Below are 13,534 nucleotides of genomic sequence, written 5' to 3'. Positions count from 1 at the left end.
CCTGACCTCGTGATCCGCCCGTCTCGGCCTCCCAAAGTGCTGGGATTACAGGCTTGAGCCACCGCACCCGGCCTCAATTCCCTTTCTTATCCTGCTCTACTTTTCCTTTTCCCTCACATTTCTTATCACTTTCTAATATGTTGATAATTCACTTATTTACTGAATCTGTTTATCTTTTCCCCCAAACTAGAACGTGGCTCCATGAGGGAAGGAATCTTTGTTTTGTTTACTGACACATCCAAGTACTCAAAATAGTGCATCACACACAGTGAATACTCAACAAATACTTGCTGAATGAATAAATGATAATAACTTATTTATGCAGCTTCTTGGCCATCAACATAGATGATTGGGAAAAAATAAAATCAGTCAGGCCGGGCGCGGTGGCTCAAGCTTGTAATCCCAGCACTTTGGGAGGCCGAGACGGGCGGATCACGAAGTCAGGAGATCGAGACCATCCTGGCTAACACTGTGAAACCCCGTCTCTACTAAAAAATACAAAAAACTAGCCAGGCGAGGTGGCGGGTGCCTGTAGTCCCAGCTACTCGGGAGGCTGAGGCAGGAGAATGGCGTGAACCCGGGAGGCGGAGCTTGCAGTGAGCTGAGGTCCGGCCACTGCACTCCAGCCTGGGCAACAGAGTGAGACTCCATCTCAAAAAAAAATAAAATAAAATAAATAAATAAATAAATAAATAAATAAATAAAATCAGTCTTCAGTACTCTGTGGGAAGAATTCTTTTTTTTTTGAGATGGAGTTTTGCTCTTGTTGCCCAGGCTCGAGTGCCTCGTTGCCCAGGCTGAAGTGCAATGGCGCAATCTCAGCTCACTGCAATCTCCACCTTGCAGGTTCAAGCAACTCTCCTGCCTCAGCCTCCCAAGTAGCTGGGATTACAGGCACGCACCACCCTACCTGGCTAATTTTGTATTTTTAGTAGAGACAGGGTTTCAGGGAGGCCAAGGCAGGCAGATCACTTGAGTCCAGGAGTTCGAGACCAGTCTGGACAACATGGAGACCTCGTCTCTACAAAAAATACAGAAATCAGCCAGGCGTAGTGGTGCATGCCTGCAGTCCCAGCTACTTGGGAGGCTGAGGCAGGTGAGTCACTTGAACTTGCAAGGTGAGCTTGGGGGGCTGAGGTGGGAGGATTGCTTGAGCCCAGGAGGTTGAGACTGTGTTGTGCCAGTGCACTCCAGCCTAGGCAACAGAGCAAGACCTTGTCTCAAAAAAAAAAAAAAAAATACACCAACCACTTAAATATACAGAAAGGTCATTTGTAATGATTCCTGGATTCTGATAAGTGAAGAAAAAGAAAAAAAAGAAAACATTGGCCGGGCACGGTGGCTCACACCTGTAATTCCAGCACTTTGGGAGGCCGAAGTGAGTGGATCACAAGGTCAGGAGACCGAAACTATCCTGGCCAACACGGTGAAACCCCATCTCTACTAAAAATACAAAAATTAGCTGGGTGTGGCAGCACATGCCTGTAATCCCAGCTACTCAGGAGGCTGAGGCAGGAGAATCGCCTGAACCCAGGAGGTGGAGGTTGCAGTGAGCCGAGATCGCGCCACTGTACTCTAGTCTGGTGACAGAACTAGACTCCAGCTCAAAAAAAAAAAAAAAAAAAGAAAGAAAGAAAGAAAAAAAGAAAACATTAAAAAAATAGAAATTAAACAAATATATTGAAAGGTCATAAGGTTGCATATTAGGTACAACTGTTAATGCCAAGTTAGATTCCAGTCAAATAAATAGTGTCTGCTGCTATAAGTTAGCCTCATCACTTCTCTACTGGTGTTAAACATAGAGTAGCTGGTACTTATAAACATTTCTTTCACTGCCTTCTTGAATCATGAGGAACCCTCACAATGGTCAGAACCATGCAGCAAGTACTATTCACCTGCCTAATGGGTGATGACCCTCCCACACTCTGTGCCTGGGACCCAGGGCACTAACCGGTCATCCCCATGTAGTCCGTCAGCTCTTGGCCCGACAGGCCCTCTAACGCCTCCAGCATCCAGACAACGGTAGATTTGCAACTCTCCACTAGTTGGGCCAGGTCAGTCAAATCAACTATCTGAAGGGACAAGAAGGGTTTGAGGGTGAGGAGTCATGCTGGGTCCAAGATGACCTCCAATCCACTCCACACCCAAAGCCAAGCAACCCCAAAGCTGTTTGAGGGCAGTGGAGCAACCCCAAACCCTATGAGCCTAGTCCAGGTTCCTTGATTCCCAGACAGTACCTGACAGCCTTGGGCAAAGTCATAAACCACCACAGTGTAGAGGTGAAGTCCCTGAAAGTACATCTGAAGAAAAGACTGCTGTTGCTTGGAGGAGCCCCTACACACCTGAGGAAGGAAGCAGAAGGTTGGTATGAGGAGCAGAGATAAAGAGGGCTCCAAGCTGAAGACTGAGCCAGAGTCCTGGAGAGCTGACAGAGCCCAGGGAGCACGAGGAAGGATATCCAGAAGGGCCACTGCCCTCTGAGGATAGACTAGGCTGCTTGCTAGCTCACTAGGCACAGTCCAGAGAGCAGCTTAACAAGGAGGGAGCCAGGACTTCCAGATCTTGCCAAATACCCTAGGCTGGTAGTGAGTCCACAGACCATGTCCCCACCCTACCTCCAGGTCCTTAACTTACACCATCATCCCGCAGCTGCTGCAGAAGAGAGCAGTACCCTCCAAGAAAAGCAAAGAGGGTCAGAATGGCATCAAGTCTATAGCGCCTCTTGGTGCCTCGTTCCAGGCCTGAAAGGATGAACTGGCAGCTCTCATACAATGCCCGAAGCGGGGGTGATGGTGCCTCCATACTCTTGCTCAGGACAGCTGATGCCTTGATCAGAAGCTTGGCCACTGCCTGAGGTCCTTCCTCCCCAACTTGCAGCAGCTTAACCCCCAGCTGACATAGCTGAAGGCTAGGGGCTAGATTGGTGTTCCTTAGGTAACTATGAGCCTTTGCCACTGCGCTGATGGCTTTGTCATGGTGGCAGCTCCAGCAAAAGCGACGGCAGTGTTCCAAGGTGAGCTCCAAGAGGCAGAGGGCCCTCTGGGGAGAAAGAAGCCCAGAAGAGCTCCCTCTCTCACCCACCAAGGCTCTGATCACGTGCCTGGAGAGCAGGTCATCTAGGAAATCAGCATCTGCTTCATTTAGACCATGGCCACTGGCATCGAATAGCTGATGGGCAGCTACCACTCGACAGGCTGTTGGAGAGGCAAAGTGAGGAACCTCACAAGGGGTACTTTCATCCTCCAAAAGTACTAGGAAGCTCAAGGCCTTCAGCCGAGCTGTGAGTGCAGCTCGCCGTTCCAACAGGGCTTCTGCCCCCTTCCAAAGCAGAAAAAAGCTGCCCCGAGCCACGGCCTCATAGTCCTGGGGAGCAGCCTGGCGACAGCACTGCACCAAGCAGGCATGGAGGGGCTGAGCAAGGCGGAGTGTGGCCTCTGGGCTTCCTTGTGCAGCAGCATTCCGCAATAAGACGAAGAGAATTCGTTCCAGGTAGAGGGGAGGACGCTGGGGGGTAGACACCAAGTAGCCATCACAGGCCAGCTCTGCCAGCTCCAGCAGGCTCCCCAGATGCCTAGGGCAAGCTAGCTTAGCAGTCAGCTGCTGGTTGCAAGCCCTCAGGATGGCATCACAAGCTTGTCTCCTCTCAGCATCAGATCGGCTGCTGGGAAAACCAGCTGGAGGGTTGGACAGGAACTCCTAGAAGTAGAGAAAGATATGAATGGGGCTAGCAAAGGCAGGAAAGAGGTAGAGAAAGAAATAGGGTTGCTCAGAGAGGGTCCCCAACTTATCCATCTCTTCAAAAGGCAAACACAAAACAGCTCAGTTTGGAAAGCCAGGTGTATCCCGGGCCAGGCAGCACCCCCACCTTCAAGTCAGGCAGCAACTCTTCAGCCTCCTTCTGGCTGCTTAGCAGAGTCCCAAAGTTGACTCCTTTAAAGTTCCTCATGACACCAGAGAGCTAGGGAAAAAGAGACCGATTAGAGAAGATCGTTAATGAAGCTAACTGGAGGAAGGGAAGAGGGCTGAAGGTCGTGGAAGGAGGCAAAGAATCACACCAGAAATTTCATCGGGGAGAAAACCCACGCCAGGACGCCGTGCTCCCGTTATAAATGGACGATTCCCCTCTTCCTTCCTCCGGGCAGATCCCCGACCGCACTACCACACCACTCGCCGCGCTACCCCAGAGGCCTCGGCCCAGCCCTTCAGCGCCCCGGGGCCGTCCGAAGGCCTCCCGATACTCCTTCCAGGAGCCACCCCCGCCTCTCCTCGCGTCAGCGCTGGGGATCCCCTTCACTTCGGCACGTACCCACGCTCACGAGTCCTTTCCGGCCTTACCGCCCCAGAGGTCGCCCTCCTTCCTAAGTACAGGACTTGCCCGCCTGACCAGTACTCAGCGAGGATCCAAAATGTAACCTTCGTTTTCCGCGCCAGCCCCTCCTTTCAAATATCCGCGACTGCCAATCACCGGGCGCGGCATAACGCCGGGCGCGCGGCACGCTGGGAGTTGTAGTTTACCCGCCGCGCGGCGCGCTCCCGCGGCGCCCCGGAGGGTCCTGCTGCTCTGTGCGTTAAGGCTGCTTGGGAGTGCGGGTTTCCCCTTTTTTTCCAGTCAGAGCTGTTTCTCATCTACCCGTCGCTTAGTCGCTATCGGTAATGCCACCCCTTTTCCTCCTTTATCTTCAGAGCTCAGGTAAAAGTTTAAGTTTCAAGAGAAGAGAAATAACAAAAAGAGCTTAGTTGGGAACTCAAGCGGTTTGGTTTACTAGAAGAAAAGGGCTTAGACTTCTATGCTTTTTTCTATGCTTTTCTTTTTCTTTCTTTTTTCTTTCTTTCTTTTTTTTTGACAGGGTCTTGCTCTGATACACAGGCTGGAGTGCAGTGGCGCATCACAGCTCACTGCAGCCTGGAACTCCTGGGCTTAAGTGATCCTCCCGCCTTGGCCTGCCAAAATGCTGAGTCTACGGGCGTGCACCGCCACGCCCAACTTCCTACGAAATTATTTTAAAGATAGTTTTCTAGGGGAACTAAAATGAGTACCCGTAGCGACCTCCAGCTCTCTCTCTGCCTTCCAGCCTTACTCCTATCGGTTGTATGAGAAAGACAAGATCTGGTGCTCTTTGGGGAGAGAGGGTAGTGGGGTGGGGTGGGGTGGGAGTTGTGAGTGGCAGGAAGAACTCTGGAAATTCATTTCCTGGGATATTTCACAGTCTTTAATGGCTTATGTTTCGTAAGTACTAACCACTTCCCTAAACACAGATTCAGCTGTCTCTTTCCTTCCTCCACCAAAGAATTAAGCTCAAAATTGGTTATCAGCTTGTCGCTGATGAACTCTACTGGATAATTCATCTTTCTCCATCATCATAGAGCTCTTTTATGAGTTGAGAATCTAGCAGGGAAGATTATTTTTGTAAAAAGAAAGAAAAGAAGGCTGGGCGTGGTGGGTCACGCCTGTAATCCCAACACTTTGGGAGGCGGAGGCAGGTGGATCACTTCAGGTCAGGAGTTCGAGACCAGCCTGGCCAACATGGTGAAACCCCGTCTCTACTGAAAATACAAACATTAGCCAGTGTGGTGTTGGGGGCCTGTAGTCCCAGCTACTTGAGAGGATCTCTTGAACCTGGGAAGCTGAGGTTACAGTGAGCTGAGATCCTGCCACTGTACTGCAGCCTGGGTGACAGAGCAAGACTCTGTCTCAAAAACAAAAACAAAAACAAAAACAAAATTATTCACCACAGTACTCAGTTCCTCTTACTTACACCTTAGCTATCAGTGTTCATTTACCTGTTGTTTAGCAAGCATTCTAGGACTTTTTCCCCACGTATTTTATTATACCTACAATTTTTTTTTTAAAGATAGAAATGAGGTCTCACTATGATGCCCAGGTTGGTCTCGAACTCCTGAGCTCAAGTGATCCTCCGCAGCCTTAGCCTCCCAATGTGTTACAATTACAGGCGTGAGCCACTATACCCAGCATTTTTTTTTTTTTTTTTGAGACGGAGTTTCGCTCTTGTCACCCAGGCTAGAGTACAATGGCGTGATCTCAGCTCACTGCAACCTCTCCCTCCTGGGTTCAAGTGATTCTCCTGCCTCAGCCTCCCAAGTAGCTGGGATTACAGGGGCCCACCACCATGCCCAGCTAATGTTTTGTATTTTTAGTAGGGATGGGGTTTCACCATGTTGGCCAGGCTGGTCTTGAACTCCTGACCTCAAGTGATCCACCTGCCTCAGCCTCCCAAAGTGCTAGGATTACAGGCGTGAGCCACCATGCCTGGCCACGCCCAGCCTATTATACCTACTTAATTCTAAACTCCTCAAGGGCAGAGAGCTTATTCTTTTTTATTTATTTATTTATTTTTGGTTGTTTTTTGTTTTGCTTTTTTTTCTTTTTTCTTTTTTCTTTCTTTTCTACTTCTTACAAGACATACTTTAGGCCGGGCACGGTGGCTCAAGCCTGTAATCCCAGCACTTTGGGAGGCCGAGATGGGCGGATCACGAGGTCAGGAGATCGAGACCATCCTGGCTAACACGGTGAAACCCCGTCTCTACTAAAAATGCAAAAACTAGCTGGGCGAGGTGGCGGGCGCCTGTAGTCTCAGCTACTCGGGAGGCTGAGGCAGGAGAATGGCATAAACCCGGGAGGCGGAGCTTGCAGTGAGCTGAGATCCTGCCACTGCACTCCAGTCCCGGCGACAGAGCAAGACTCCGCCTCAAAAAAAAAAAAAAAAAGAAAGAAAAAAAAAGAAATACTTTAAGTATCAACAGATCAGTAAAGGCTGACTAATATGAACTTGAGTCACATTATTTCCTCATGTGAATCACAAACTTATAGAGGCAGCACAGGATGGTTGAAAGAGCTTTGAAAACGAGATAGGACAGAAGAGCCAGGTTCTAGTGCCAGTTCTAATTTGTTCCTTCTCAGTGAAATGGGAACATCAAGCCTCACTACCTCCAGGAGTTCTGTTAGCCTCAAAATAGGAGAAGGCCTCAGATAGCCTTGAAGAACCTAATGATGCATGGCAGTCATTAAAAAACATGTTTTGGGCCAGGCGCAGTGGCTAACATCTTTAATCCCAGCACTTCAGGAGGCCGAGGCGGGTGGATCACGAGGTCAGGAGATGGAGACCATCCTGGCTAACATGGTGAAACCCCGTCTCTACTAAAAATACAAAAAATTAGCTGGGCGCGGTGGTGGGCGCCTGTAGTCCCAGTTACTCGGGAGGCTGAGGCAGAAGAACGGCGTGAACCCGGGAGGCAGAGGTTGCAGTGAACTGAGATCGCACCACTGCACTCCAGCCTGGGCGATAGAGCGAGACTCCGTCTAAAAAAACAAAACAAAACATGTTTTGGCCAGGAGCAGTGGCTTATACCTATAATCCCAACACTTCAGGAGGCCGAGGTGAGAGATCCCTTGAGCCCAGAGTTTGAGACCAGCCTGGGCAACATAGTGAGACTCTGTCTCTACCCTAAATAAATAAATAAATAAATAATGGCCGGGTGTGATGGTGCATGCCTAACATCCCAGCTACTCAGGAGGCTGAGGCTGGGAGGAGGCTGAGGCAGGAGGATTGCTTGAGCCCAGGACTTCAAGGATATGGTGAGCTATGATCTCACTGAGAATAGCCACTGCACTCCAGGCTGGCCAACATAGCAAGAGCCCGGCTCAAAAAAAATAAAGCATGAGGCTGGGCACGGTGGCTCACGCCTGTAATCCCAGCACTTTGGAAGGTCGAGGTGGGGACATCACCTGAGGACAGAAGTTTGAGACCAACCTGGTCAACATGGTGAAACCCTGTCTCTACTAAAAATACAAAAATTAGCCAGGCGTGATGGTGGGCGCCTGTAATCCCAGCTACTTGGGAGGTTGAGGCAGGAGAATGGCTTGAACCCAGAGATGGAGGTTGCAGTGAGCTGAGATTGCGCCATTGCACACTAGCCTGTGTGACAAGAGCGAGACTCCATCTCAAAAAAAAAAAAAAAAAAAAAATGGCTGGGCACAGTGGCTCACACCTGTAATCCCAGCACTTTAGGAGGCCAAGGCGGGTGGATGGATCATGAGGTCAGGAGATCGAGACCATCTTGGCTAACATGGTGAAACCCCATCTCTACTGAAAATACAAAAAACTAGCTGGGTATGGTGGCAGGTACCTGTAGTCCAGCTACTCAGGAGGCTGAGGCAGGAGAATGACGTGAACCCGGGAGGCGGAGCTTGCAGTGAGCCAAGATTGCACCACTGCACTCCAGCCTGGGCAACAGAGCAAGACTCCATCTCAAAAAATATATATATATATATAGACTAATAATAATAGCACATATACACCATGGACTACCATGCATCCATAAAAAGGATGAGTCCTTTGCAGGGACATTGATGAAACTGGAAATGATCATTCTCAGCAAACTATCAGAAGAACAGAAAACCAAACACTGCATGTTCTCACTCATAGTGGGAGTTGAACAATGAACACATGGACACAGGGAGGAGAGCATCACACACGGGGTCCTGTTGAGGGGTGGGGAGCTAGGGGAGGGATAGCATTAGGAGAAATACCTAATGTAGATGACGGGTTGATGGGTGCAGGAAACCACCGTGTTATGTATATACCTATGTAACAAACCTTCACGTTCTGCAGATGTATCCCAGAACTTACAGTATAATAAAATAGGCCGGGCGCGGTGGCTCAAGCTTGTAATCCCAGCACTTTGGGAGGCCGAGATGGGCGGATCACGAGGTCAGGAGATCGAGACCATCCTGGCTAACATGGTGAAACCCTGTCTCTACTAAAAAATACAAAAAACTAGCCAGGCGAGGTGGCGGGCACCTGTAGTCCCAGCTACTCGGGAGGCTGAGGCAGGAGAATGGCGTGAATCCGGGAGGCGGAGCTTGCAGTGAGCTGAGATCCGGCCACTGCACTCCAGCCTGGGTGACAGAGCGAGACTTCGTCTCAAAAAAAAAAACAAAAAGTATAATAAAATAATAATAATAAAATAAAAAAGCATGTCCTATATCAAGCATATTATCATATAAAAATGTCAGAGGGCCGGGCGCGGTGGCTCAAGCCTGTAATCCCAGCACTTTGGGAGGCCGAGACGGGTGGATCACGAGGTCAGGAGATCGAGACCATCCTGGCTAACACAGTGAAACCCCGTCTCTACTAAAAAATACAAAAAACTAGCCGGGCAAGGTGGCGGGCGCCTGTAGTCCCAGCTACTGGGAGGCTGAGGCAGGAGAATGGCATGGACCCGGGAGGCGGAGCTTGCAGTGAGCTGAGGTCCGGCCACTGCACTCCAGCCCGGGCGACAGAGCGAGACTCCGCCTCAAAAAAAAAATAAAATAAAATAAAAATAAAAATAAAAATAAAAATAAAAATGTCAGAGATGCATGAATGACTGTTACAGTCTTCTTGTGGACTTTTAAGGAAAGAAAAAAAGATATATAGAAAACAAGTTGCAGAAAAGTATGAATGGTATGATCCGATTTTTGTTTAAAAAAAAAAAAAGAAAAAAGACTGGCCAGGCGCAGTGGCTCGCGCCTGTAATCTCAGGACTTTGGGAGGCCAAGGCACGGGGATCACTTGAAGACAGGAGTTCAAGACCAGCCTGCTCATCATGGCAAAACCCTGTCTCTACTAAAAATACAAAAATGAACTGGGTATGGTGGCTTATGCCTGTAATCCCAGCTACTTGCGAGGCCGAGGCACAAGAATTGCTTCAATCCGCGAGGCGGAGGGTGCAGTGAGCTAAGAACACACCACTATGCTCCAGCCTGAGTGACAGAGTGAGCAGAGTGAGACTCTCTAAAAAAAAGATTTGATATTAAATCTGCTACTGGTCTAGACCCAAAACATTTAACAGTAGTAATCTCTGATGAGCAGGATTAAGGGAGCCTGTCATTTTTTACCTTTTATATTTCTACATGCATATATGTATATTTATAGTACAGTTGACTCTTGAACAATATGGGCTTGAACTGCACAGGTGAATTTACATGAGGATTTTCTTCCAGTTCTGCCACTGCTGAGATATTAAGATCAACCCTTCCTCTTCCTCCTACTCATTCTACTCAATATGAAGACAATGAAGATGATGATCTGCTTCCACTTAATGAGTAATAAATATATTTTCCTTATGATAAGAGTCCTTATGATTTTCTTTTTTCTTTTTTGAGACAGAGTCTCGCTCTTTTTCCAGGCTCGAGGGCAGTGGCACCCTATAACCTCTGCCTCCTGGGATCGAGCAATTTGGCTGCCTCAGCCTCCCAAGTAGTTGGGATTACAGGCATCAGCCACCATGCCCAGCTAATTTTTTTGGTATTTTTTGTAGAGACGGAGTTTTGTCATGTTGGCCAGTCACGAACTCCTGGCTTTGAGTGATCCACTCACCTTGGCCTCCCAAAGAGCTGGGATTACAGGCGTGAGCCACCTTGCCTGGCATATGATTTTCTTTTTTTTTTTTTTGAGATGGAGTCTCACTCTGTCGTCCAGGCTAGAGTGCAGTAGTGGGATCTTGGCTCACTGCAAGCTCCGCCTCCCAGGTTCACACCATTCTCCTGCCTCAGCCTCCCAAGTAGCTGGGACTACAGGCGCCCGCCACCACGCCCGGCTAGTTTTTTTTGTATTTTTAGTAGAGATGGGGTTTCACCGTGTTAGGTAGGATGATCTCGATCTCCTGACCTTGTAATCCGCCTGCCTCGGCCTCCCAAAGTGCTGGGATTACAGGCATGTGCCACCGCGCCTGGCCATGATTTTCTTAATAACATGTTCTTGACGAGGCACAGTGGCTCACGCCTGTAATCCTAGCACTTTGGGAGGCTGAGGTGGATGGTTCACGAGGTCAGAAGTTCGAGACCAGCCTAGCCAACATGGTGAAACCCATCTCTACTAAATACAAAAGTTAGCTGGGTGTAGTGGTGGGCGCCTGTGATCCCAGCTACTCAGGAAGCTGAGGCAGGAGAATTGCTTGAACCTGGGAGGTGGAGGTTACAGTGAGCTGAGATCATGCTACCGCACTCCAGCCTGGGTGACAGAGAAAGACTCCGTCTCGGAAAAAAAAATATATGTGTATATATGTTCTTTTCTCTAGTTTACTTTATTGTAAGGATATAGAATATCATACTTTTTTTTTTTTTTGAGATGGAGTCTCCCTCTGTCGCCCAGGCTGGAGTGCAGTGGCGCGATCTCGGCTCACTGCAAGCTCCGCCTCCCGGGTTCACGCCATTCTCCTGCCTCAGCCTCCGGAGTAGCTGGGATCACTACTGTTAGCCAGGATGGTCTCGATCTCCTGACCTCGTGAACCGCCTGTCTCAGCCTCCCAAAGTGCTGGGATTACAGGCTTGAGCCACCGTGCCCGGCCTAGAATATCATACATATTATGGAATATGTATTAATTGGCTGTTTATATTATTCATTGGTAAGGCTTCAGGTCAACAGTAGGCTATTAGTAGCTAGGTTTTTGCGGAGTCAAAAGTTATACGTGGTCAGGCGCATGGTGGCTGATGCCTGTAATCCCAGCGCTTTGGAGGCCAAGGTGGGCAGATCACCTGAGGTCAGGAGTTCGTGACTAGCCTGGCCAACATGCTGAAACCCTGTCTCTACTAAAAATACAAAAATAGCCAGGTGTGGTGGCACATGCCTGTAATCCTAGCTACTCGGTAGGCTGAGGCAAGAGAATCACTTGAACTCAAGAGACAGAGGTTGTGGTGAGCCAAGATTGTGCCACTGTGCTACAGCCTGGATGACAGAGCGAAATTCCCTCTCCAAAAAAAAAAAAAAAGGTCAGGCATGGTGGCTCACGCCTGTAATCCCAGCTCTTTGGGAGACTGAGGCAGGTGGATCACTTGGCCAATTTGCCAAAACCCCGTCTCTACTAAAAATACAAAAATTAGCTGGGCATGGTGGTGCACACCTGTAATCCCAGCTACTCGGGAGGCTGAGGCAGGAGAATTGCTTGAACCTGGGAGGCAGAGGCTGCAGTGAGTCAGGATCACCACCGTTGCACTTCAGCTTGGGCAACAGAGAGAGACTCTGTCTCAGAAAAAAAAAAAGTTATACACAATCACTGGGCATGGCAGCTCACATCTATAATCTCAGCTACTTGGGGGGCAGAGGCAGGAGGATCACTTGAGGCCAGGAGTTTGAGACCAACCTAGGCATCATAGCAAGACTCCATCTCTATAAAAAATTGAAAAATTAGCCAGGCATGGTTGCTCCAATGCCTGTAGTCATAGCTACTCAAGAGGCTGAGGTGGGAAGATTGCTTGAGCCCAGGAGTTTAAGACCCCCATGAGCTATGATCTTGCCACTGCACTCCAGTCTGGGCAACAAAATGAGATTCCATGTCTAAAAAAATTAAAGTGGCTGGGCACGGTGGCTCACACCTGTAATCCCAGCACTTTGAGAGGCCAAGGCAGGTAGATCACCTGAGGTCAGGAGCTCAAGACCACCCTGACCAACATGGTGAAACCCCATCTCTACTAAAAATACAAAAATTTTGCTGGGTGTGGTGGCGTGCACCTGGCTCCCAACTACTCGGGAGGATGAGACAGAAGAATTGCTGAATGCAGGAGGCGAAGGTTGCAGTGAGCTGAGATCATGCCATTGTACTCCAGCCAGGGTGACAGGGTGAGACTCTGTCTCAAAAAATAAATACATAAAAATTTTTTTTAATGTAAAAATTAGCCTGTAATCCCAGCACTTTGGGAGGCTGAGGCGGGCGAATCATGAGATCAGGAGATCAAGACCATCCTGGCTAACACAATGAAACCCTGTCTCTACTAAAAATATAAAAAATTGGCCGGGCGTGGTGGCAGGCGCATGTAGTCCCAGCTACTCTACTCAGGAGGCTGAGGCAGGAGAATGGCATGAACCCGGGAGGCGGAGATTGCAGTCAGCCGAGATCGTGCCACTGCACTGCAGCCTGGGCGACAGAGCGAGACTCCGTCTCAAAAAAAAAAAAAAAAAAAAGTAAAAATTAAAGTAACTTTAAAGAATTATCTTCAGGCCAGTCACAGTGGCTCACACCTGTAATCCCAACACTTTGGGAGGCTGAGGTGGGAGGATTGCTTGAGCTCAAGGGTTTGAGACTAACCTGGGCCACATAGTGAGACCATCTTCTCTACAAAAAATTAAACAAAATTAGCTAGGTGTGGTGGTGTGCACCTGTAGTCCCAACTACTCAGAGGTGGGAGGACTGCTTGAGCCCAGGAGGTTGAGGCTGCAGTGAACTGTTATCACGCCACTGCACTCTAGCTTGGGCGACATAAGACCTTGTCTTAAAAAGAAAAAGAAAAAAAATGAATAAGAGGCAGCAACAGAAGGCAAAATTAAAAAAAAAAAAAAAGCCAAGCATGGTGGTGTTCGAGTAGTTCGAGTAGTCCCAGCTAGTCTGGAGGCTGAGGTGGAGGCGGGAGGATCGCTTGAGCTCAGGAGTTGGAGACCAGCCTGGGTGACACAGCAAGATTCAGTCTCAAGAAAAAGCCGGGCATGGTGGCTCACTTCTGTAACTGCAGTGCTTTGTGAGGCCCAGGCGGGTGGATCAC

The 13,534-nt window shown here is 49.0% G+C and overlaps 1 protein-coding gene across 1 annotated transcript in view; it reads right to left on the bottom strand.

The window, feature by feature from the left end:
- The window catches only part of ESPL1 (extra spindle pole bodies like 1, separase), a 33,895-nt gene extending 29,487 nt beyond the window's left edge, over positions 1-4,408 (bottom strand). Inside the window, exons 1-5 of the mRNA XM_023210989.3 lie at positions 4,336-4,408; positions 3,866-3,958; positions 2,635-3,696; positions 2,238-2,342; positions 1,952-2,072 (exon numbers count right to left, since the gene is read on the bottom strand). Coding sequence (XP_023066757.2) covers positions 1,952-2,072; positions 2,238-2,342; positions 2,635-3,696; positions 3,866-3,946 — 1,369 coding nt within the window. The 5' untranslated portion in view covers positions 3,947-3,958; positions 4,336-4,408. The remainder of the gene's footprint in view (positions 1-1,951; positions 2,073-2,237; positions 2,343-2,634; positions 3,697-3,865; positions 3,959-4,335) is intronic.
- Between the last annotated feature and the right edge of the window lie 9,126 nt (positions 4,409-13,534).

Source organism: Piliocolobus tephrosceles, chromosome 10, assembly GCF_002776525.5.
Source record: "Piliocolobus tephrosceles isolate RC106 chromosome 10, ASM277652v3, whole genome shotgun sequence".
Taxonomy (NCBI): Eukaryota; Metazoa; Chordata; class Mammalia; order Primates; family Cercopithecidae; genus Piliocolobus; species Piliocolobus tephrosceles.
The sequence above is the reverse complement of the archived record's forward strand: the minus strand, read 5'-3'. Positions and strand labels throughout refer to the sequence as shown.